Below are 24,753 nucleotides of genomic sequence, written 5' to 3'. Positions count from 1 at the left end.
AAAAGCACCTGGATCCTGGCTCCTGCCATCGGATCAGCGCGGTGCGCCGGCTGCAGCGGCGGCCATTGGAGGGTGAACCAACGGCAAAGGAAGACCTTTCTCTCTGTCACTCTCTCTCACTGTCCACTCTGCCTGTCAAAAAAAAAAAAAAAAAAAAAAAAAAAAAAAAAAAAAAACAACCTTTTAAAGATAAAAATAACGTGGTTTTTGTTCAACTATTCCAGACTATATTATCACATATAGGGGTAGTGCTAGAAAGAATAGGAAAAAACATGAGAGGACAGAGTAAATACCTGAGATAATAGAGAAATATCTGTTCAAGTGCTTTTCAGTGCAAGAGTAGCTGGTAGAATTAAAGACAGCGTGTGATGTTACAAATCAGTCAGAAACAAGAGTGTAACTCCTCATGCAAAAGGGAGAGCACTGAAAGTAGCCATGAAACGTAAGCCAAAACCTTAGAAGAGAGTGACTGAAATTAGAACACACCAACCACAACCACAAAAAATGGGTTAAATTTATTATAAGAATCTCAGAGTAAAATTTTTTTTTTGACAGGCAGAGTGGAGAGAGAGAGAGAGAGAGAGAGAGAGAGATCTTCCTTTGCCGTTGGTTCACCCTCCAGTGACTGCTGCGGCTGGCGTACCACGCTGATCAGATGGCAGGAGCCAGGTAATTGTCCTGGTCTCCCATGGGGTGCAGGGCCCAAGCACCTGGGCCATCCTCCACTGCACTCCCTGGCCACAGCAGAGAGCTGGCCTGGCAGAGGGGCAACCGGGACAGAATCTGGTGCCCCGACAGGGACTAGAACCCAGTGTGCCGGCACCGCAAGGCGGAGGAATAGCCTAGTGAGCCAGGATGCCGGCCTGAACTCAGGTATTCTTATATAGGACCTGGCTCCAGCGGCTTTACCACTGCACCAAGGGCCTGCCCCCAGTGTTTTTCTTAAGCTTTAGGTGTCTTCGCATCAGGAAAGGAGTGGCAAATCCAGACCCAAAATGCAAAGTCATCGTAATCAGTCATTGCTTTCTTTTTCCACTTAACGTGGCCAACTCTTCCCTGGGCTCTTCTGGGGGTTCCTACAGACCACAGAGCCTGAACCCCAGCTGCTCTGCTCCAAAGTGGCCCAGACACCCAATGGGGACGATATGGCAGCACCATACTACGTCTTCCTTTTTTCCACAACCTTGTTCTCTTTCTACCTGTTTATGTTGTAAAGTTTTAGAATTTTTATTTACATTTGTTTATTTGAAAGGCAGAGAGACAGAGATCTCCTGGCCACTGATCCATTCCCCAAATGTCTGCAACAGCCAGGGCTGGGCCAGGCTGAAGCCAGGAGCCCCAAACTCAATTTGGGTCTCCTGTGTGGGTGACAGGGATCCAAATATTTGGGCTGTCACTTACTCCCTCCCAGGGTCTAGGCCAGCAGGAAGCTGGAATTCAAAGTGGAGCCAGGACTCAAATCCAGGCACTCTGATAGGGGCTACCAGCATACCAAGCTGTGTCTTAACTGCTGCACCAAATGTCCAAAACAATGGTGCAAGGTCTTTTAAAAAACAAACAAAAAATCTGCCCATTAGCATCAGAGTTGGGGGAGGGGGGAGCAGGTTACAGGTACAGATTCTGAAACTCTGCAGTCTTAAGAGACTGGGTGGCTGCAGCCTCATTTTGAGTATCCATCCCAGTGCAACAGGAGAGAAACAGGACTCATTTAGAAAAATATCAAGCTCCTCACAACTGGACACGTGTCCATTTCTAGCTCCAAACCAATCAGGAGCGAGGAGTGTCAGATCCTCACCGGCAGTGACCCCTGCTGCCCTCGTAGGGACTCCTGAACGTTCAAGCATGCCCAAAATGGCCTCATGTGAACTTTCCGGGGTGATGGTATCAAGCACCATTGCTGTGGTGTGTCGTGTGCAAAAACAGTGAAAGCCAAATCAGCGGTGCCTGTGCAGATCACCTAGCTGGGTGCCAAATGCTGTCCTGTGCCCAGGGGTTTGAGCCAGATTGAAGTGCCGTGTGTACTGGGGGAACGGGCATGCCTTCCCACCCCCATGAAAGCACCTGTTCGGCTCCCATAGGACAGCAAGCTGATGGAAGCTCACCCTGCTGTGCTGTCCCTGTGTTGGAGCATGAGCGCCCCATAAACCCTTCTGGGCTGCATATTGGCCCCTTGTCAATTTCTATCTGCAAGTGAGCCAAAGACCCTGGGCTTGGTAAGGCCACTGTGATGTACAAATAGTTCCACTTTCTGGAAGCAGGTTTGTGACAATGTTTCAGGATCACCTTTTGCAGCATGAGTTAATCAAAGAAAAAAAGACAAAGGTTGTCCCTTGCATTCTTCATTAAAAAAATTTTATATATTTGAAATGCAAAATGAGAGAGAGAGAGAGAGCAGGAAGGAGGAAGGGAGGGAGGCAGGGAGGGAGAGAGAGAGAGATCTTTCATCCGCTGGTTCATTCCCCAACTGCCCACAGTAGCAGGGCCGAGTCGGGCTGAAAGCAGGAAATACAGCTGCATCTCCCACGTGGGTGGCAGGAACCCAGCACCTGGGCCTTCCCCTGCTGCTTCTCCTGCACATCGCAGGAAACTGAATGCAAATGCAGACGGACACCCCATGCAGGGGCTCCAGCCACCGCGCTGGCACATCGCCTGCCCGTGTTCTCCACCTCCTTTCAGGCCTGGGACCTTCCACGTCTCACCTGTCGACAGGCGTGTTGGCCTGCCAGGTATGTAGCCTGCTTCCTCGCCACCCCCCCCCCACCCAGCACCAGGTGAACACCATGCTCCCCATCAGCAGCTTCCTGCCTGACTCGCAGGCGCACACCTGTCCTTTCCCAAGGTCCTCCTGGGGGACGTCAAGCACACACCTGTGGGGCCTGTAGAATTAAGCTTTTTTTTTTTCCTTGAATTTTTATTTTTTTTAAAGGTTTACTTGAAAGTCAGTTACCGAGAGAGTCGAGCTTATTTTTTAAAACTAGAGGCTTACCTGAACATCTTGCTCCCCCAAGCACAGAACCTAACAATTCCCATGCTCTCTCTAATCTGGTCTTCTACTATTTTGTTGGTTGCCCCAATCAATTAACACATTTCCACATAGAGCTTAAGAAACCTTGTGCCCACCCCCACCCCCCATTGAAATATTAAGGAATTCAGCTGTAAAAGCTTCCTGGCCCAGGATTTGGGGGGGGGGTGTCGAGGTTTCTTTCATTTTTTAAAAAAATATTATTTATTTATTTGAGTGCTAGTTAGAGAGAGAGGGAAAGACAGAGAGAAAGGTCTTCCATCAGCTGGTTCACTCCCCAGATGGCCAGAGCTGGGCCAATCAGAAGCCAGGAGCTTCTTCTGGGTGCGGGGACAGAGCCTTCCAAGTGAGAACTCTGGTGGCTGCTTCAGTCACAGGAGCTGCAGACCCCGGCCCACTCAGAGGACGGGGTCGTGCACACTTCCGCTAAGACAGCAAGCCCCGCACAGAGACCTGGGGAGCGCGGCCCGCTGGACGCTGGGGGTGGACAGCCCAGCAGGCCCCGCGCGCTCCCGGCGGGGAGGCCAGCCCAGGTCCCCAAGCCCCCGGGCGCCCCGCGGCCCAGGAAGCGAGCCGCGCGCCCAGCACCGCGGGGCCCCCACGCCCCTCCCCGCCGCACGGCGGCGCTGCGCAAGGCCGGCCGTTGTCCGGGGCCGTTGGGCGCCCACGTGGTTTCTGGACGCCTGGAGGCCGGCGCGGGGGCGGGCGCCATTACGAGAGGCCGGGGGCGCGGGGTGGAGCCGACGAGGAGCCCAGAGCGCGCCCGCGGCAGCGGCGTCGGGTGGGAAGACGAGGCGCGGCACTGGGGGGCGTGGCGGCCGGCCTGCAGGCGGGGCGCGTCCAGGGCAGGAAGCTGGAGTCCCCGTGGAGCTGGTGGGCGCGGCCCCCGCAGAGGCCTGAGGCGTCCGGCGCGATGGCAGGGGCCGCCCCCGGGGCGGCGGCAGGGGCCGCGCGGCTCGCCACGCCCGCCACGCCCGCCACGCCCGCCGCCGGGCGCGTCGTCCAGGGCGAGCGGGCCAGAGGCGCGGCGAAGATGCTCCAGGTCCTGGTGCTCCAGGTGAGCGAGCGGCCCGCGCACGGACGGTCGGGCCCGGGTCGGTGCAGGCGGGAGGCTGGAGTGCGGGTGGGGGTCGCTTCAGAAGGGGGCGCGTGCGCTGTTCCGGACAACCCCGGAGGGCAGTTGCTGCGAGCTGTCTCGCACTAGGTGTGCGTGCCTGACTCGGGCACGTTGGCAGGTGTGTCGGTGCCCCGCACACCCCAGCCCACGTCCGCCCTAGGTTAGGGCCCTCGCGGGGAACCGTGGACCTGGCTCCCGCCCTTCCCCCGCCGCCCTCGGGGCTCGGCTTCGGGGACCCCCCCCCCACGCCGCCCTCTCCTCACGCGGGTGTCCTGGTCCCTGGGCGGGCATGGGCCGCCACCTGGGAGACTTGAGGTGCAGGGAGGGCTCCCGAGGAAGACAGGGGAGGCGCTGGAGGAGGGAGTTTACAAACCGGAGCCAGGGTGTGGGATGGGGAGGGGCGCCGCGAAGGAGGGGGATGGGTGGTGTTTGTGTTCTGTGGATTCACCCGACCAGAGCGTCACACACCCCCGAAGCCGCTGACTCCTTGCAAGGAGGCCTGGCTCTCAGACTTTTCAATTTGTTTTATTTACTTGACAGAGTTAGAGACAGTGAGAGACACAGACAGACAGAAAGGTCTTCCTTCCTTTGGTTCACCCCACAAATGGCCGCCAGGGCCAGCGCGCTGTGCCGATCTGAAACCAGGAGCCAGGTGCTTCCTCCTGGTCTCCCATGCGGGTGCAGGGCCCAAACACTTGGGCCATCCTCCACTGCCCTCCCGGGCCACAGCAGAGAGCTAGACTAGAAGAAGAGCACCTGGGACTAGAACCCGGCGCCCATATGGTTCGCTGGCGCCCCAGGCAGAGGATGAACCAAGTGAGCCATGGCGTCGGCCCCTGGCTCTCAGACTTTGAAGGGATTTCAGGTCTCCCTGGGAGGCTCCTCTGCACTAGTCAATGTTCTCCATCAGTCCTAAATATGTCAGTCCCAATTCCTTCCTGTGAAAGGGCTCTCACCCATCCTGCCACGTGCACGCCCGTGGGTGCAGGACTTGGGCAAGAAGTGCTGGGCTCGTGCTCTCCTGCTTGGGAACCCGTGTGTGTGTTGGGCCCTGGAACCTGCTTGTGTCTCCCCTCAGCTCTGCCCAGCCTCCACTTATGACTGCGACCTGGCTCACCCTTGGAGCAAATCTTCTGTCCCTTATAGGAGTATGTGCCCCAGTGAGGTCCAGGTTCCGGCTGTCCTGATCCAGATTGATGTGGCATTTCCATGGATACGGTGCCCCCTCCCACCCTGTGCCCATCAACAGGTGATGGGGTACCCTCAGGGTGGTGTGCATGGAGGATGGGAAATTATTTAGCTTTCACATTAGTTAGTTTTGAGGTGTCCTCTTACACATGAGGATGTCATATGAAGTGAGGTGAGCCAAGCAGAAAGGCCCACGTGCTGTATGATTCTGTGGGCGAGATGAATGGCAGCTGCCAGAGGTTGGGTTTGTGCGTACAGGGCAGAGATTCAGTTTTGCAAGGTGAGGAATTCTGGAGATGGCTGGTGCTCGCGGTTGCACAACAGTGCCAGTCTACGTAATGCTACTGAACTGTACACTTAAAATTGCCCAAAAGGATGAATTTTATCTGGAGTTTGCCACGACTTTTTAAAAAGATTTACTTGATTCTGTCCCGGTTGCCCCTCTTCCAGGCCAGCCCTCTGCTGTGGCCAGGGAGTGCAGTGGAGGATGGCCCAAGTGCTTGGGCCCTGCACCCCAAGGGAGACCAGGAGAAGCACCTGGCTCCTGACTCCTGCCATCGGATCAGCGCGGTGCGCCGGCCGCAGCGCGCTGGCCGCGGCAGCCATTGGAGGGTGAACCAACGGCAAAGGAAGACCTTTCTCTCTGTCTCTCTCTCTCACTGTCCACTCTGCCTGTCAAAAAAATAAAATAAATAAATAAATAAATAAATAAATAAAAAATAAATAAATAAAAATAAAAAGATTTACTTATTTGAATAACAGAATGACAGAGACCAACAGAGAGGGAGATCTTCCATCCACTGGTCCATTCCTCAAATGGCCGCAACAGCCAGATCTGGCAGAGTCTGAAGCCAGGAACCAGGAACTCCATCCGGGCCTATCATGTGGGTGGCAGGGGTCCAAGCACTGGGACCCCGAGGCACATTCCCAGGGAGCTGGATCAGAAGTGGAACAGGCGGGACTCGAACTGGTTCTTGGTGGTCATGAGACAGGAACCCGGCAGAGAAGAGAAGCAGCGACCCAGAAGACAGCGGCCTCCCTGAGTGACGCAGACAGAGGCGAGAGCTGTACCTGGAGAGCCGCATCACCAGGAGCCCTGTAGCAGGGCAGCTGTGCTGTTCCTGAAGAGTCCGGCCTGCAGGAGACTCTGCCACATCTGGCGGGGACGAGACCTCTCCTGGCTAAGGAGGGCCGAGAAGAGCTGTTGGCTGCCAGGAACGTGAGGAGGGCTCGCACGCCCCAGCTGGTTAGGTGCCGCGTGTGATGTCTGCATCGCACCTCAGGGTGCCTGTTCAGATCTGACCGCTCAGCTTCTGGTCCAGCTTCCCGTGTGCTCACATGGGAAGGCAGCGTATGATGGCCCAAGTACTTTGACCCCTGCCCCTGTGTAGGAGGTCAGAGTGGAGTTCCTTCCCTCCTCCCAGACTTGGCTGTTGTGGGCATTTGGGGAGTGAACCAGCATATGGAAGAGCTCTCTCCCCATCCCCCACCTTGCTCTTGCTGTCCATCTCTCTCTGTCACTCTGCTTTTCAAATACATAAGTACACACAGCATACATGAGGAAAGCAGCCCGGGCCACACACGTCTGTGTTTGAAATCTGGGAGGCCGTAGCACCCTGATGGCTGGGCATGTGGCCTTGGAGCAGTGGCAGAAAGCAGTAGTCCTCGGCCTTCCCTGGGAAGCTCCTGGAGGACCTGGCAACTAGAACTGTGTGTGTTGCTGTCTGCAAAAACTGGGCCCGGCTTGCATTTTACAGGTTTTAGAAGCAGATTTTTTTTTTAAATGAAACATTCTAGCAGCCTCAACATTTAACATTAAAAAATTTATTTATGTATTTTCATTGGGAAAACAGGTCAGCAGAGTTCTTCCATCTGCTGGTTTACTCCAGAATGCCCACAGCAGCCAGGGCTGGGCCAGGCCAAAGCTGGGAGCCTAGAGCTCAGTCCTGGTCTCCCACGTGGGTGACAGCGGCACAGTGCTCGAGCCATCATCTGCTGCCTGACCAGTAGGCACGTTGGCAGGAAGCTGGATTGGTGGTTGTGTGGCCTTGATGTGAACCAGGTACTCTGAGTGTGCCAAGCCGTGAGCTGACTACTGCCCCAAACGCCCACCCCTAAGAATGCTTTCTAAACGTCTTTCCTAAATTACTCTTTGGAAAATTTCCAAACACAAAACAGCATCATGAATGCCTGTGTGTACTACACCCACACTAACTGGTTGGTAACGCTTTGCTGCGTTTGCACTTCAGAAATATGTGTATGTAAAAATTACTTTTTCTTTTTTGGTTGAGCCATTTGAGAATGAGTCTAGAACTCAAAGCACTTAAGTGATTTTTCTAGGAACAAAGACTTCATCTTATAGAACTATAATGTAATCATCACACTTGAGAAATTTAATGTTGGTGCAACTCTGTTACCTGATACACAGTCTGTACTCCCTTTGTCCTGATAAGGTCTACTGTAGCTTGTTTTTTCTGATAAAGAACCCAGAACTACACACTGCATTTAATTGTCATGGCCTTGTAGAGTTCATTCAGGCAGTACATTGGTCTATCTTTGATGATACTGAAATTTCTGAAGAATAAGGGCAGTCACTTTGCAAAGTATTCCTCAATAATTATAACTATATTAATATATTTAGGTTAGACACTTTTAGTAAAAATGCTACATAAGTTATGCCACGTCAGAGGACAAGATGTTTTAAAAAAAAAATTGATGCTGGGGCCAGCATTGTGGTATAGCAAGGTAAGCTACCACCTGTGATGTCAGGACCCCATATGGGCACCTGTTCAAATCTCGTCTGCTCCACTTAAGATCTAGCTCCCTGCTAATGTGCCTGGGAAAGCAACAGAAGATGACACAAGTGCTTGGGCCTCTGCCACCCATGTGGGAGACCCAGATGAAGCTCTTGGCTTCAGCCTGGGCCAGCCCTGGTCATTGCAACCATTTGGGGAGTGAGTGAATTGGTGGGTGGAAGATCTCTCTCTGCCCCCCTCTCTGCCTCCCTCCCTCTCTAACTCTGCGTTTGAAATAAATAAGTAAATCTTTTTTAAAAATTCAGATTAATTTAAAAATTTTAACTTTTTATTAGAAAATACATTGGAGATGCAGAAAAGTGTGGAAAATAGTATCAATATTGGGACACCCACCAAACTCTTATCTATTTGAAAGGTAGAGACACAAGGAGAGACACAGCTCTCCCATCCCTTTGTTCACACCCCAGATGCCCACAGTAGCCAAGGCGGGGCCAGGCCAAAGCTTGGAGCTGGGAACTCACCCTGAGTCCCCCACACTGAGGACAGGGACCCAGTCACTCAAGCCATGGTCAAGAGGCCTCCTAGAGTGTGCACTGATTAGCAGCAAGCTGGAATCTGCATCAGAACGTGCACGGAAACCTAAGCACTCCCATATGGAACGCAGACCCGGCCTGAGGATTCACTGCTATGACAAAAGCCCACCCCTGTTTTTTAATTGATGTATAATTTATTTACAGAAAAATTCATTCCTTTTTGTGTAGAATTCTGTATTTTGAAAAATGCATAGCATCGTGAAATCACCCCCACAGTGAAAATGCAGAAGCATTTCCTCACTTCCCCATATTCCCATGATGACGCTCCTTTGTAGCTGTATCTTTCTCTACCTGTAATGCTTTATAAAGAAGATTGTTTTCTGCTGCTATTAGTTTTTCCTTTTCTAGAATGTCACAGAAATGGGTGCCTGCAGAATCCCAGAGCAGTAGTGGCCTTTCACTGTGGCTTCTTCAAAGACGACACATTGGATACTGCTTTGTGTTGCTGCGTAGGGTCAGTGGCAGAGTAGTATTCCGTTGTGTGCACACACAGCAGTTTATACTCACCGGCCACTTGAGTTGTTTCAGTTTAGGGAGATGATGAACAACATATAATCTTTGCATACAGGTAGTTGTATGGACTCGAGTTCATTTCATTTTGGAGAATAACTAGGATGGAATTACTTGTGTTTTAACTTTATGAGAAACTGATGGACTGTGTTCCAATATAACTGCCTTTTTGCATTCCTGTCAAAAATGTCTGAGTTCCCTTTTTCTCTCTCTCACTGTCTAACTTTGCCTGTCTAATAAAAAGGTGGGGGGGGGCGGTTGTGTGGCTCACTTGGTTAATCTTCCGCCTGCGGCGCCGGCATCCCATGTGGGCTCTGGGTTCTAGTCCCGGTTGCTCCTCTTGCAGTCCAGCTCTCTGCTGTGGCCCGGGAAGGCAGTGGAGGATGGCCCAAGTGCTTGGGCCCTGCACCCCATGGGAGACCAGGAGGAAGCACCTGGCTCCTGGCTTCGGGTTGGCGCAGTGTGCCGGCCATAGCAGCCATTTGGGGGGTGAACCAATGGAAGGAAGACCTTTCTGTCCGTCTGTCTCTCTCTCTCTCACTAACTCTAATAAAAAAAAAAAGTCTGAGTTCTGTTTGCTCTTCATCCGTATATACAATTAGTATTGTCAGGTTTTTTGTTTGTTTTTTAAAGATTGATGATTTCGACAGGCAGAGTTAGAGATCTTCCATCTGCTGGTTCACTCTTTTTTTTTTTTTTTTTACAGAGTGGACAGTGAGAGAGAGACAGAGAGAAAGGTCTTCCTTTGCCGTTGGTTCACCCTCCAATGGCTGCTGCTCCCGGTGCACTGCAGCCGGTGCATCACGCTGATCTGATGGCAGGAGCCAGGCGCTTCTCCTGGTCTCCCATGGGGTGCAGGGCCCAAGCACTTGGGCCATCCTCCACTGCATTCCCAAGCCACAGCAGAGAGCTGGCCTGGAAGAGGCGCAACCGGGACAGAATCCGGCGCCCCAACTTGGACTAGAACCTGGTGTGCCGGCGCCACAAGATGGAGGATTAGCCTATTGAGCTGCAGCACCAGCCTTGGTTCACTCTTGAATTGGCCGCAAAGGTGGGAGCTGGGCCAGGCCGAAGCCAGGAGCCCCGACTCCATCTGGGTCTCTTTTGTGGGTGCAGGGGCTCAAGCACTTGGGCCATCCTCCACTGCTGTCCCAGGCAATTACATTACAGGGAGCTGGATTGGAAGTAGAGCAGCTGTGACTGGAACCCACGCCCTTATGGGATGCAGGGGTTGCAGCAGCTTTACCGGCTAGGCCTTAGCGCCAGTTTATAAATTGTAGCCATTCTAGTAGATGGGCAATGGTATCTCATTGTGGTACTAATTTGCATTTCCTTGTCACCAGCTTGTTTGCCATCTTTGGTGAGGTATATGTTAAGATTTGTACATTCTTCTAATAATTATGAACTCCTTAACGTTCTTTATATATTACAAAGTTCTTTGTTAGATGTATGATGTGTGAATACTTCCTCCCAGTTTCCTTTCTCTTATGTTTTTCAAGGAGCAGAAGGTTTTAATTTGGATGGACTTTAATTTATCAGTCTTTGCTTCTATGAATTATACTTTTGGTAATGTTATCTTTGTCTAATTTAGCCACAAAGGTTGCCTCCTATTCTTTTAGGAGTTTCACATTTAGCTATGTGATCCATCTGACTTAATTTTTTTGTTTGGGGTCAGGAATGGATGGAGGTTTTGTTTTATTTGCATGTGGGTATCTAATTGCTGCAGGACCATTTGTTGAAAAGAGTATACTGTGTACATTGCATTCCTGTGTGCCTTTATCAAACAGGAGCTGACCGTGTTCACGTGTGTCCCTTTGTGTGTGTGTGTCCTATGGAGCTCAGCACCTGTGCTTTCTCCAGCGCCACCCTCGCCTGATGGCTGTAGTCTCACAGCTGAGACTGGGACTTGAGGTCGGATAGTGAGTCCTCCAGTTGTGTTCTTCTTTCTCATGATTATTTAGGCTGTTCGAATTCCTTTGATTTTATTTAACCAAAGATTTATTTTTATTTATTTGAAAGTGAGAGTTACAGAGAGAGGTAGAGCCAGAGAGAGAGGTCTTCCCTCTGCTGGTTCACTCCCCAAATGACTGCAATGCCTAGAGCTTATCTGATCTGAAGCCAGGAGCTTCTTCCAGGTCTCCCACGCAGGTGCCGGGCCCCAAGGACTTGGGCCATCTTCTGCTGCTTTCCCAGGCCATAGCAGAGAGCTGGATCGGAAGTGGAGCAGCCAGGACTCAAACTGATGCCTATATGGTTTGCCATTGCTGCAGGCTGTGGCTTTAACCCGCTGTGCCACAGCACCAGCCCCTCATTCCTTTGTCTTTCCAAGGAGGATCTCATTATTAGCATGCTGATTTGTAACCACCCCTTCCCTGCAAAAATCAACCAGTAAAACCTGTTGGAATTGCGTTGTGTTTCTAGAGCACTTCAGGGGAAAACAGCCGTTTCTTAATTACGGCCCCCACAGGTGCTAGGGGGGTTCCCACCCCCAGCACTGCGCAGCATCTCATGAACAGCCTCCATTACTGTCAGCCACCCCTCAAGGCGCATAGCCCATGGTGCTGAGGGTCCAGTTGGGCCCTCTGCTGAGGTGGATGGGCAACCCCTGCCCCAAGGGTGACCTTTTTCGTTTGATCAGTAATTGTTTTTATGATCTTGTCCTCATCACCTATTTGTATACAAAAGTTGCTTAAAATTTTAAAACCAATCTAAAGAGACAAAAACTAAAGGATCGCTGCATTTATTTTATTGGGGAGCTGTTTCCTCAAGCTCCGGCCCTGGGTAAATCAGTCCACTTCCGGAGTTTCTCTGCAGCCACCAGCCCTGCTGGTCTCTTTAGGGCTGACCCTCCTGTGTCAGAGGCTCAGCTTGTACGGTATTGCTGGATTTGAGCTGCACTCCAGTGTCAGCCCACCTGCCTGTCTGTGTTGTGGTGGGTCCAGGGAGCTATCTTGTGGACTTTGACTGTAGTAGGGGTGGATGGAACAAGGGTCTGTTTATTTCTAAGAATTTGTTTTATCTGTTTGAAGGCTTTTTTATTTGATTTAAAGATTTTATTTGTTTGAGAGGTAGAGTTAGACAGTGAGAGGGAAAGACAGAGATAAAGGTATTCCTTCCGTTGTTTCACTCCCCAATTTGCCACAATGGCCAAAGCTACGCCGATCTGAAGCCAGGAGCCAGGAGCTTCTTCCTGGTCTCCCATGCAGGTACAGGGGCCCAAGGGCTTGGGCCATCTTCTATTGCTTTCCCAGGCCATAGCAGAGAGCTGGATCGGAAGTGGAGCAGCTGGGACTCGAACCAGCGCCCATCTGGGATGCCAGCACTTCAGGCCAGGGTGTTAACCCGCTGCACCATAGCGCCAGCCCCGAGAAGTCTTTTTTACAATAGAGGACTTTTCCCCACTTTGTGGCTTTCTAAGTCTGGAATTTGCAGGTCTAACAAGCAAATTAGATACAACAGGATCTAAAACAAAAAGATTGAATCGTTATTAGAGTACCTAGGAGATGTGTTCTCTAAACCAGGAGCAGGTTTTCTCACAGAGAGAGGCATGTAGGCCTGGCCAGGTACGTATGAGGCCCGACCTCTCTCTGTCTTTACATGGGATAGTGGAAGAGACATCATAAGAAAGGTGTGAACCTCTTGAGGGAAGACGCCCTGTTGACTCCATTACCTAGGCGGCCTGGGAGAAGAGCTGGCTTGAACAGGAGGTTAGTACAGAAGAGGCGGCACTTCTGAAAGGAAGATTGCAGTCCTGCCTGTACTGACCCGAGGCCTTGCCCTCAATGGCAGTAGTTATCTTGGAAGCTGGCAGAGTAAAGGGCTCTTTGAGCTTGGAGCCAGTAGGATCTGTGGTTCTAACCTGGGATCCCTTCAGCCCCAAGGCAATTCCATTCACCCAGCTCTTGACAGAATTTGGTAGAGGCTGGCTTTTTTTCAGGATGGCTGTTTGCCCCATCTCCTGGCTTTCCAAATTGAAGCCTGATGCCATTTGGGGTAGACTGGCCTCACTGGGTCTTTTTGATGGCAGAACACTGTGTAAAGTAGCTATTAGTTGGCTTGACAGCTATCTTTACATTCCTCCTGCTAAAGCAGACCACAGAGGCATCCTCTAGGATGTCAGTTAAGGGGTTGTTGCGTTCTGTCCTTAATCTTTGGTGGCTGAGCTAGAAGTCTGTAGTCACAGGCATGTTTTGACAGTTTTTTTTTTTTTTTTGAAACAATGCAGTGCCCATGAGGAGAGCTATGTTCTTTAAGTACGATCAAAACATGAAGATCATTTACCTAATTTGTCTATAAATTTTGTTATCATTAATTTGCCAAAGAACAACTTTAAATTGGACTTTAGGGAGCAATGAGCACTGTATTATACCTCTAACTATATTGTTTTTAGATAAATAGTATACCTTTATGGTTGCAAATACCTAACACAAGTGCAACTTGTTTGACCAGCAGACCCAAATGCAAACATGTCAATGACTTAAAAAAATTTTTTTTTAGTTTTTCTGTACCAACAAATTGAGAACAGCCTATTTATCATATTTATTTAAGTCAGGTGCACCAGAAAAGTAATTTGTGTTAATTTAGCAGTATTATATGAGTGTTTTTTTTTTTTTTTTGACATGCAGAGTGGACAGTGAGAGAGAGAGACAGAGAGAAAGGTCTTCCTTTGCCGTTGGTTCACCCTCCAACGGCCGCCGCGGTCGGCGCGCTGCGGCCGGCGCACCGCGCTGATCCGATGGCAGGATCCAGGAGCCAGGTGCTTTTCCTGGTCTCCCATGGGGTGCAGGGCCCAAGCACCTGGGCCATCCTCCACTGCACTCCCTGGCCACAGCAGAGAGCTGGCCTGGAAGAGGGGCAACCGGGACAGAATCCGGCGCCCCGACTGGGACTAGAACCCGGTGTGCCGGCGCCGCTAGGCGGAGGATTAGCCTGGTGAGCCGCGGCGCCGGCATTATATGAGTGTTTTTTATCCATAAGCAATCAAAACCGTTTTTAATAATTTTTATATAGACATACAATCTGCACATAAGTACCTGGCTCCTGCCATCAGATCAGCACGGTGCGCCAGCCACAGCAGCCATTGGAGGTTGAACCAACAGCAAAAAGGAAGACCTTTCTCTCTCTCTCTCTCTCTCTCTCTCTCTCACTGTCCACTCTGCCTGTCGGAAGAAAAAAAAAGAAAAGAGGAAAAAAAAATTAATGGGGCTAGCTGTGGTGCAAAGGGTTAACGCCCTGGCCTGAAGCGCCGACATCTCATATGGGCGCTGGCTCCTGGCTTCAGATTGGCACAGCTCCGGCCATTGCGGCCAATTGGAGAGTGAACCAGCAGATGGAAGACCTCTCTCTCTAACTCTGACTTTCAAATAAAGAAATCTTAAGAGTGTTAATTTTTTTAAATCTATGACGTCAGTGACCCCCCGAGGCTCTTGACATGAGCTGCCTAGACTAAGGAAGCCTTTGAGTCCACAACTCTCAGTATTTGGACAAGGCCAGAAGCAAAGTGGAAGTTCTCTCCTCCCTTTAGAGAAAAGTACATCCTCTTTTGATGGCTGCTTCTTTTCACTGGGGCCTCACGGAGATCCTTCATGTAAAGCATTTTTTGCCACAGTGTCTTGGCTTTCTATGCTTGACATGTAAAACAAGTCCATATTTAAACAGACTTTTAAAACTTTAAAACTTTTAAAACTCAGCTGTTTTTAAACAAGTAGAACTTAATGAGACAAAGATTATCTCAGTAGTATACAAAAAGACTATTTTCCCAAATATCTATTAACACTTAAGTATTTCATCAACCTCATTGCTTTTACAGAGGATCAGATTTTAATCTTACGTCAAAAAAAAAAAAACAGATTGATAACTTTTGTAGCTAACAAGAAAATTTTATAAGCATTTAAGACTTCCACACACCTTTTGCAGCTTACCTAAACCGTTTTATCTTTTCCATTCCAATCTTACAATCCATGTCCTTTCTTTATTATTTCACTAAGAAGCACAGTTTTGACTTGGCCAGAGACTAGTTAAAGCAGTGAAAACAGATTTTATTCAGTACCTCCTGAGGAGAGCTGAGCTCCATCACCAGTGGTGCGGAGGTGCCTGGGTGTTTTAAAGGGAGGGCTGGGGTTGGCACAGCTCAAGGGAAGAGTGAGAAGAGGTCATTCAGGGTAAATGCGGTGATCCCAGCTGTGTGTGCTAGCTGGAAGTTATGGAAGTTAGCACGCTGTCTTCTTGCAGAAACTGGCATGGCGGCCCTGGCCTCATAGGAGTGGCTACTGAGCAGGGACACACTTCCAGATTTGTAAGCTTTTTTGAGTGAAGTCTCTAAGAACGGAAGGTTGGGGCCTGCCTCAGATGATAGCCTGAACAGTCAGTTCTTCTGGCATTGTGGAGCTTTCTCAGGCTGGCAGGCAGGCAGGCTTGCTTATTTATTTATCCATTTTATTTAAGAGTAACAGGGGGCGGGGGAGAGAAATAGCTCTTATCTACTGATATACTTCCCAAACGCCTACCATGGCCAGGACTGGACTGAAGCCAAAGCTGGCAGTAGGGAACCCATTCCAGGTCTCCTGCATGGGTAGCAGGAACCCAGTTGGGCCATCACTGCTGCCTCCCAGGCTCTGCATTAGCAGGAAGCTGGAGTCAGGAGCTGGAACTGAATATTGAATCTTTAGCACTCTGGCAGGGGGATTCAGTGAGTGTCATGACTGTTAGGCCACATGCTCACCACTCAAGTAAGCACTTTAATGAATAATTGCAGTCATCCCAGGGTTGTGGCCTTGTGCTGCTGGAAGCTGGAATCTGGTTGTCTCTGAGTGCGAAGGACTGAATGGAGCCACATGCCCGGAGTGCTGTTTCTAGGGGCAGCAGCTGTAACTGCGTGCTCCTCTGAGCCCTGCACCGCTCACTTACTCAGTACTCCTTGCTGTCTCCCCCATTGTCGTTCAGGACTTGGCAAGGATGGGGGGGTGTTGATGTGCAGACATCAGGGCTCCCTCTATGGCTGTTTCAGAATTTCTCCCCCTAATCCTCACTGGCACCGACAGCTCTGATTCCCCGAGCCACAGTGTGACTTTGTGTTGCGTTGTTGCCACTCTGTACAGCTGGGAGGTGTTCTGGGATAGTGCCCAGTGAAGTTCCTTCTTTCGAGGGTCAGCTCTCCAGTGTCTGTTGCTTTTGCTAGCTCTTCATTTAGTTTGTGTTTTTTCAGGGTTCATAATTGTGCTGTGTGTGTAACTTATACACTATTTTGCCCTTGCCAGAATGACTGCTATTCATTTTCCAGTTATTTATTATCAGAATAGTCAAACATTCAGAAAAATAATACGATTACTAAGGTGAACTCTTCTATTCCTGCCACTGGTAACTTAGACGCCATATCTCTGGGTGTTTCTGCTTCCATACCTTTTCAGTAGACAGAGTTAGGAAAAACCTCTGAAAACTCGTGAGTTCTGGCCGGCGCCGTGGTTCACTATGCTAATCCTCCGCCTGTGGCGCCGGCACCCCAGGTTCTAGTCCCAGTTGGGGCGCTGGATTCTGTCCCGGTTGCTGCTCTTCCAGTCTAGCTCTCTGCTGTGGCCCCAGAAGGCAGTGGAGGATGGCCTATGTCCTTGGGCCCTGCACCTGCATGGGAGACCAGGAGGAAGCACCTGGCTCCTGGCTTCAGATTGGTGCAGCATGCTGGCTGTAGCGGCCATTTGGGGGGTGAGCCAACAGAAGGAAGACCTTTCTCTATCACTAACTCTGCCTGTCAAAAGAAAAAAATCGTGAGTTCTTTTTTAAAATTTAATTTTATTTATTTGAAAGAGTTACAGAGAGAGGTAGAGACAGAAAGAGAGATCTTCCATCTGCTGGTTCATTCCCCAGATGGCTGCAACGGCCGGAGCTGTGCCAATCCGAAGCCAGGAGCTTCCTCCAGGTCTCCCACGTGGGTGCAGGGGCCCAAGGACTTGGGCCATCTTCTACTGCTACCTCTCTCTGTAACTCTTTCAAATAAATAAAATTAAATTAAAAAAAAAAACTCACGATTTTTTTTTTTTGGACAGGCCACAGCAGAGAGCTGGATCGGAAGTGGAGCAGCTGGGACTTGAACCGGCACCCATATGGAATGCTGGTGCTTCAGGCCAGGGCTTTAACCCACTGCACCACAGCATCGGCCCCAAATCATGAGTTCTTAGTGATGTTGTCAATCAAACTTAATTTTGGGGGGCTGGTGCTGTGGAATAATAGGCTAAGCCTTTGCCTGTGGTGCCGGCATCCCTTATGGGCGCCAGTTCATGTCTTAGCTACTCCTCTTCTATCCAGCTCTATTGTATGGCCTGGAAAAGCAGTAAAACATGGCCCAACTATTTGGGCCCCTGCACCTGCATGGGAGTCCCAGAAGGAGCTCCTGGCTCCTGGTCTTGGATCTGCCCAGCTCTGGCCGTTGTGGGCATTTTGGAAGCGAACTAGCGGATGAAAGACCTTTTTCTCTGTCTCTCCCTCTCTCTGTAACTCTACCTCTCAAACAAATAAAATCTTTTAAAAAATTTAATTTTCCATTTTATAATTCTTTCCCCTAACAATAAAAATCTTGGTTTCTAATAACAATAGTAGATAAGACCCATTCAGAGAAGTCTAAGTTTCATCCTTATTCTTTCCACTCCATTCTTTTCTCCTGTAGGAGGTAATCTGTATTTGTTTTGGTTCATCTGCTGTCATTTAAAAAAATATGAGCAGGCTGTATATATATTCATACTTATTTTTCTTACACAAAAAGAATACTAAAAATGTTCTGAACCTTTTGTATATATGGATGTTTTAATAGGTATTTTAATAAGAAGAATATGTTTAATACTTATATTTTTAAGCTACAGGAGACCAAATAGAACTGATTGCTTTTTGAGTTGTACTACATAATTGAGAATTACATATTATTGATTACATGTTTTAAATTTTATCTTTGGCTCTTTGGTATGACCATTTAAGATAAAGGTAGTTGTCAAAAATGATAGATCACTTAAATTAGAAAGTTACATGGTTCTAAGGTTTATTTGGTTTTAAAATAAATCATGCATTATTTTATAATCTTCTAAAAATTCTACAGGTTGAAGATCCAGATTGCTTCTGGGTTATTATAAAAGGATGTAGTCCCTTTTTGGATCATGAAGTCGACTATCAAAAACTAAATAGCGCCATGAATGACTTCTATAACAGCATGTGTAAAGATACAGAAATAAAACCATTAATGTTGGAAGAAGGACAGGTATGTATCTGAATGCACTTTATTTATTGTATCTTTATTATTATTTAATGATTTATTTAGTTGAAAGGCAAAGTTAGAGGGACAGATAGATCTTCCATGCTCTAGGTCAATCCCCAAATGGCCTTAATGACCAGGACTGGGCCAGGCCGAAGCCAGGAGTCAGGAGTTCCATCAGGATCTCCCACGTGGGTGCAGGGACCCAAGGACTCAGACCATCTTCCTTTGCTTTCGCAGGCTCATTAGCAGGGAACCAGACTGGAAGTGGAGCAGCCGGAACTGGAACCAGCACCAGCCTTTAATTATCCTATCTTGAAACACTAATCAGGATGTAGGGGTGGGTGTTTGGCCAGGTAGTTGAAACACCACCATGTTAGAGTGTTTGCATTCGGTTCCTGATTCTAGCTTCCTGCTAATACACAGACCCTGGGAAGCACCAGATGATAGATAGCTCCAGTAATTAGGTCCCTGTTACCCACCTGAGAGACCTGGATTGAGTTCCTAGCTCATAGCCTTCACCCTCTCCCCCCCGGCTGTTGTGGGCCTTGGGGAGTGAATCATTGGGTTGGGAGTGCTCTGTCTACCAGATAATTGTTAAAAATATTTCAGGAGCTTAGAATGATGAATGTGATTAGACTATTTTAACGTTCATGGTTGTTGCCTTGTGTTAGGTTTTTGGGTTGCATGAGACTCAGGCTGATGGTGGCAGGGGGTGGTGCTTGTGTAGGTCCAAGTGGGGCCTTGGGATAGATGCCATCCAGATCCAGGTGTTAGGGCTGTCTTCCTGGCGGTGGGAGCCAGGGCAAGTATACGGACCTTGGCAAAGAGGACCTGGGGTTTTCGGTTCTGGGCCAGTGCCTCCCTCTTTGGTTGCTCATGGCTTTGACCGACTTGGGATTGTTTCTGCTCTGTGCTCTACATCAGGGCTTCTTTGCTTTCGTGCAGCCTCAGCCACCATTGCTGTGGTCTGATTTTCTCTTGGGTCAGCCATGTTCCAAGTGTGAACTTCGGTAATAGCATGGAGGGGAAGGACATGAACACTCGTTAGGAGGGAGACAAGACCTCATCTGATTTCCTTCCCTCGTGCCCACAAATGTCCTTAGTGACCAATTTGTTATTTTTCCATACCAGTGACTTACTGGAGGGATGGAACGGGGTCAGTGGTCCTTTAAGTGTAGTCTTGTTTGGGAAAGCATGATGGCCTCCTCACAGTGAGCATTTACCCAGGAGGTGAGCGCTTTCTCCCTGTCCTTTTGTGGAGAGGTGGTTAAACAGGACACTGTGAATAGATTCAGGGTCACTTGTTTTGAAGAACAGGCGTGCTGTTACCTTCACGTGGGTTTAACATGGGAGAGAGTGCCACTTGCAAGCCATGCTAGGATGACCCCTCCTTCGTGGCACTGCTGTGAGTGTTTCACTTCATGCTCTCTCCATTCAGTGGCTGTCACTGCCTGAATCCACTTTCATTTGTTTTCTTTTTTTTAAAGAGTGATTTATTTATTTGAAAGTCAGAGTTACGCAGAGAGGAGAGGCAGAGAGAGAGAGAGGAGGTCTTCTACTCCCTGGTACACTGCCCAGTTGGCCGCGACAGCCAGAGCTGTGCCGATCCGATGCCAGGAACCAGGAGTTTCCTCCTGGTCTCCCACGCCAGGTGCAGGGGTCCAGGGACTTGGCCGATCTTCTACGGTGTTCCCAGGCCATAGCAGAGAGCTGGATTGGAAGTGAAGCAGCCAGGGCTCGAACCGGCACCAATATAGGATGCCAGCACTGCAGGTAGTGGTTTTACTATGCCAAAGCATGGGCCCCTCATTTGTTTTCTTTTCTTTTTCTTTTTTTTTTTTTATTTTTTGACAGGCAGAGTGGATAGTGTGAGAGAGAGAGACAGAGAGAAAGGTCTTCCTTGCCGTTGGTTCACCCTCCAATGGCCGCTGCTCCCACTGCGCTGCGGCTGGCGCATCGCACTGATCTGAAGCCAGGAGCCAGGTGCTTCTCCTGGTCTCCCATGGGGTGCAGGGCCCAAGCACTTGGGCCATCCTCCACTGCCTTCCCGGGCCATAGCAGAGAGCTGGCCTGGAAGAGGGGCAATCGGGACAGACTCCGGCGCCCCGACCGGGACTAGAACCCGGTGTGCTGGTGCTGCAAGGCGGAGGATTAGCCTAGTGAGCCGCGGCGCCAGCCCATTAGTTGTCAATATGGTGATTTCTCCCACTCCTTCTGTATTGGTGAGCTGGAATTCTTCCCGTTTAGCACTTTCCTTTCAGCTGATCCCTGTTTCCTGGGGGGCCTTTTCCTGGGAGACAGTGCTCAGTTTGGGCAGCCTCCTACACCTGTGTCATCTCCTGTAAGTTGGGTACAGGCTGAGACGATGTTGAGAGGAGCCTTTAGGGCTGTCATCACGTGACTAGAGGTTTGACTGCTGAACGTAATAAAGCCTGCCTTCTGTTTTGCAGGTCTGTGTGGTGTATTGTCCGGAGCTACGGTGCTGGTGCAGGGCCGTCATTAAGTCAGTCATGTCTTCAGCAGACCATTACCTGGCAGAGTGTTTCCTTGTAGACTTCGCCAGGTACATTCCAGTAAAATCTAAAAAGTACGTATGTGTGGTTTTATGTCTGTTTGCCTTACTCTCTTTAAGGAGATAATGATGAATTTTAAAGGAGAATGTCAGTTTTTAAAGTAAGGGGATTACCTTTTGCGAAAAGAAGACATTGAGCATTTTTGTGCCTTAAGAAATGAAAACTTGGGCCAGGCATTTGGCGCGGTGATGAAGTCACGACTTGGATGCCTGTGCATCACATCAGAGTGCCTGCACTTAAATCTCAGCTCCACTCTCCACTCTGGTTTTCTGCCAGTGCACCCCCGGGAGGCAGCACATGAGGGCTCAAGTTGATCCCTGCCACCCACACGGGAGACTGAGTTCTGGACTCCTGGTGTCAGCCTGGCTGTTGCCGCATTTGAGAAATGAATCAACCAGTGGACAGGCATCTGTGTTTGTCTCTCTGTCTCTGACTTTCAGATAAATGATGAAGGAAGACTGCAGGTTTCCATTCTGCGTCCATGACTAGAGGAGCAAATGGTCCTAATGAGGACAGAGAGAGTGACTGTGGCCTTTCTCCACTTGCCTGCCTAGGGTGGGGCAGGGCAGGTTCAGGCTGTTCCCTTCTCGTCTCCTGGGTGCCCTGTGCCAGCTGCTCTCTGGCCTGTCCTCTTAGTTTGCACGTGGGATGGGGTGGGTCCTTCAGTGCGGTTTGCCTCACCACCAGGAGGTAGAGAGAAACTCTCCGTGTCTCCACAGAGGAGGAAATTGATGGCCACCCTCAGGTTGCAGAGAGCAGATTATATACTCAAGTGTGTATTCCTGGTTGTTCTGCGTCTCAGAGTAAAGGTGTGGCTATCACGTAGGGTGTGGAGACGGTTCAGGCTCGTCCTGACTGTAACCTTCATTGACTGTGGGACTGCATGTCACAGCTCACTAGAAAACATTAGCACATCACTGTGTTCCTAAAGTTGTATTGATAAAATGCATGAAGTTTTAATAAATGGTTTCTGGGTGGGGAGGGGGGAGGGAACATGCCAGCACACGAGGCTGGTGCTGTGGTATAGTAGGTTAAGTCTCTGCCTGCCGTGCCAGCATCCTATATGGGCACCCGTTCAGATCCCAGCTGCTCCACTTTGAATCCAGCTCCCTACTCATGGCCTTGGAGAACAGCAGAAGATGACCCAAGTGCTTGGGCCCTTGCACCCACGTGGGAGACCCAAAGAAGCCCCTGGCTTCCGATTGGCCCAGCTCTGGCCATTGTAGCTATTTGGGGAGTGAGCCAGAGAATGGAAGACCAAGCTCTCTGTCTTCCCCTCTCTCTGTCTATAACTTTACCTCTCAAATAATTAAATGTTAAGAAAAAGCTAGCACAAGTCACTGTTGGTGTTTAGTGATAATTGTCCCATGGTTTGTCCCAGAGTCAGAGGATGTCCATTTAATAGGCAAACACAAGGGCTCTTATTCCACTGCAAAAAGAGCAGAGCCAGCTAGCCTTCGGTGCAGTAAGAGGTGTCTCTCACGTAGAGGAGTTTCGTGGCAGAAGGGCTCATCAGACATGGAGGATTTGCAGATACTCAAGGGAAAAGTAGGTGCCTCCCCAGCTTGGGATTCTGCACCTCTGTGACCATAATTGTTATAAAAGTACTTGGGGTCAGCGCTGTGGCATAGCAGTACAGTCACCAACTGCATTGCCGGCATCCCATATAGGTGCCGGTTAAAAAGCCCAGGCTGCTTCACTTCTGACCCAGCTCTCTGCTATGGCCTGGGAAAGCCAAGTCCTTGGGCCCCTGCACCCGTGTGCAGGAGGACCTGGAAGAAGTTCCTGGCTTCTGGCTTCAGATCCACACAGCTCCAGCCAGTGTGACCAATTGGAGAGTGAACCTGTGGATGGAAGACCCCTCCCTCCCTCCCTCCCTCTTTCTCTCTCCCCCTCTCCCCCTCCCCCTCCCCCTCTCCCTCCCCCTCTCCCTCTGTGCAACTCTTTCAAATAAATCATTTTTTTAAAGTACTTACTGTGTTTAGCCATCTGGGGAGCTTTTCCTTTTGTATTTGGTGTTTTGAGTTTATTTTTGGCAAGAAAATCAAATGATTAAGTAGAGCTCTAACCTGTCTAAGACAAAGGGTAGGGCTTCAGGGAAGAGAGCTGCTTGATGGTGAGGAAATATGTTGACATGTCTGTTGCTTGCCTTACTTGTCACCTCGCCGTCCATCAGCTGTTTTGTGCAAAGTTGGCAAATACTAATTATTAAAACATCTGTTCATAGACAGCAATGTTGGAGTAATTCTGGTCACGTAGTAAGTGGAATTTATTTCACAGGCTTATTCATTGTTATTCAGTGTTTCCTTTTATTTTTCACTTTTTATGTATTTGAAAGGCAGAGAGACGAGGGGGGGGCAGAGAGACGAGAAGCGTGCGCGCGCGAGAAAGCACGTGCCTTCTTGTTTCACTTCTAAAATACCTACAACAGCCCTGGGTAGGCCATGCTGGAGCCAGGAACTGGAAACTCAATGTGGTCTCTCCTGTGGGTGGTAGAGACCCAGCCACCTGCTGCCTCCCAGGGCCTGCACCAGCAGGAGGCTGATCGGGTGTGGAACAAGAACTGGAGCCCGGGTGTTCTGACACGAGGTCAGGGCATCCCAAGCAGCATCCCAGCAGGTAGGCCGCATGCCTGCCCCTGTGCAGTATTTCTGTTCCTTCTTTCCCTCCCTTCCTCTCTTCCTCCCTCCTTCCCTCCTTCCTTCTGATTTGTGGTATGAAAGGCAGAGTGACAGAAAAGGAGAGAAAGAAAGAGAAGTGTATCTTTCATCCTTTGGTTTACTCCTGCAAATACCCACCACAGCCAAGCCGAAACCAGGAACCCAGAACTCTATCTGAGTTTCCCATGTGGGCACAGGGACCCAAGTACTTGAATTGTCTTCACTGATGTCCCAGGCGCATTAGCAAGGAGCTGGATCGGCAGTGGATCTGGGCCCAAGCTGGCACTCGCATGGACACTGGCGCCGTGGGTGGCGCCTTCACCTGCACCACAGTGCCAGCTGCACAGTGTGTCTTAACCTGAGGAGCCTCACCAGATACACTCTCCCTGAATTCCTGCCCCTGTGCCATGAAATTTTGATGCCACAGATACACTGAATCACTGTGTAGGATCTCTCTGCTTTTACAGGAAGATTTTTTTCCACCCTCCAAGAAGCAGTTTTGTCCCCTTGGCCAGATGTCTCCAAGCATCTGTTGGAGGCTGTGTTAGAATCAGAAAGGGATGTCTTTACTTTGTTTTACGGCAAGCATGTACCTAGGTGAACTATAAAGGACTCTGTTCTGTGTTGTGTGTTTTATAATGGAACTCTCTCTGCTTCATTTGTAAGCATCCGAGTTGCAGTGGAATCATTTATGCAGCTTCCCTACAGAGCAAAAAAGTTCCGGTTGTACTGCATGAAGCCTGTTACATTGCACATTGACTTCTGTGAAGACAGCGCCGAGATTGTGTAAGTACAGGTTCTGAAGTCACAGGAATCATGAGTAAACGCCTTCAGTTCATGTCTGCATTTATGTGCCATCAGTTACCCGCGAGCAGGTTTTGAAGGTCTGGGTTCTGCAGGAGGCAGCTTCTGAGTTGGTGCTGGTCAAACTGGCTGTGAGTAGAATTCTCAGGCACCCCCTCTCGGGCCTGAGCTCTGTGCCCTTTGACTTGAAAAAACAATTTATAAAAAGTAGTAGAGTAATTCGAAAGAAAAGCTTTCTTGAAATAAAACTGCTGGAGCATTAAAAAAAACTTGACCACATGCCTGCCTCTGTCCC

The 24,753-nt window shown here is 49.6% G+C and overlaps 1 protein-coding gene across 2 annotated transcripts; it reads left to right on the top strand.

Moving 5' to 3' along the window:
* Positions 1–3,784: 3,784 nt before the first annotated feature.
* On the top strand, positions 3,785–24,484 carry LOC138846509 (putative ATP-dependent RNA helicase TDRD12). 2 transcript variants are annotated; one of them, XM_070062527.2, is made up of 4 exons: positions 3,785–4,079; positions 18,266–18,424; positions 20,872–21,008; positions 24,321–24,484. In XM_070062527.2, the coding sequence occupies exons 1-4, from the start codon at positions 3,936–3,938 to the stop codon at positions 24,442–24,444; spliced, it is 564 nt and encodes a 187-aa protein (XP_069918628.2). In that variant the 5' UTR covers positions 3,785–3,935; the 3' UTR covers positions 24,445–24,484. The 2 variants fall into 2 exon arrangements, 1 of the variants encoding a protein (XP_069918628.2); XR_016224733.1 differs by lacking the exons at positions 18,266–18,424; positions 20,872–21,008; positions 24,321–24,484 and adding an exon at positions 10,974–11,432.
* Positions 24,485–24,753: the final 269 nt, after the last annotated feature.

This window comes from Oryctolagus cuniculus, chromosome 18 (assembly GCF_051225735.1).
Source record: "Oryctolagus cuniculus isolate XC-2025 breed Fujian yellow rabbit chromosome 18, ASM5122573v1, whole genome shotgun sequence".
Taxonomy (NCBI): Eukaryota; Metazoa; Chordata; class Mammalia; order Lagomorpha; family Leporidae; genus Oryctolagus; species Oryctolagus cuniculus.
The sequence above is the reverse complement of the archived record's forward strand: the minus strand, read 5'-3'. Positions and strand labels throughout refer to the sequence as shown.

Coding starts and splice junctions, on each gene's coding strand:
- LOC138846509 (XM_070062527.2), top strand. CDS start 3,936: ATGGCAGGGGCCGCCCCCGGGGCGGCGGCAGGGGCCGCGCGGCTCGCC. Junction 4,080..18,265: donor TCCAGGTCCTGGTGCTCCAG/GTGAGCGAGCGG, acceptor AAAATTCTACAG/GTTGAAGATCCAGATTGCTT. Junction 21,009..24,320: donor ATTCCAGTAAAATCTAAAAA/GTACGTATGTGT, acceptor TTCATTTGTAAG/CATCCGAGTTGCAGTGGAAT.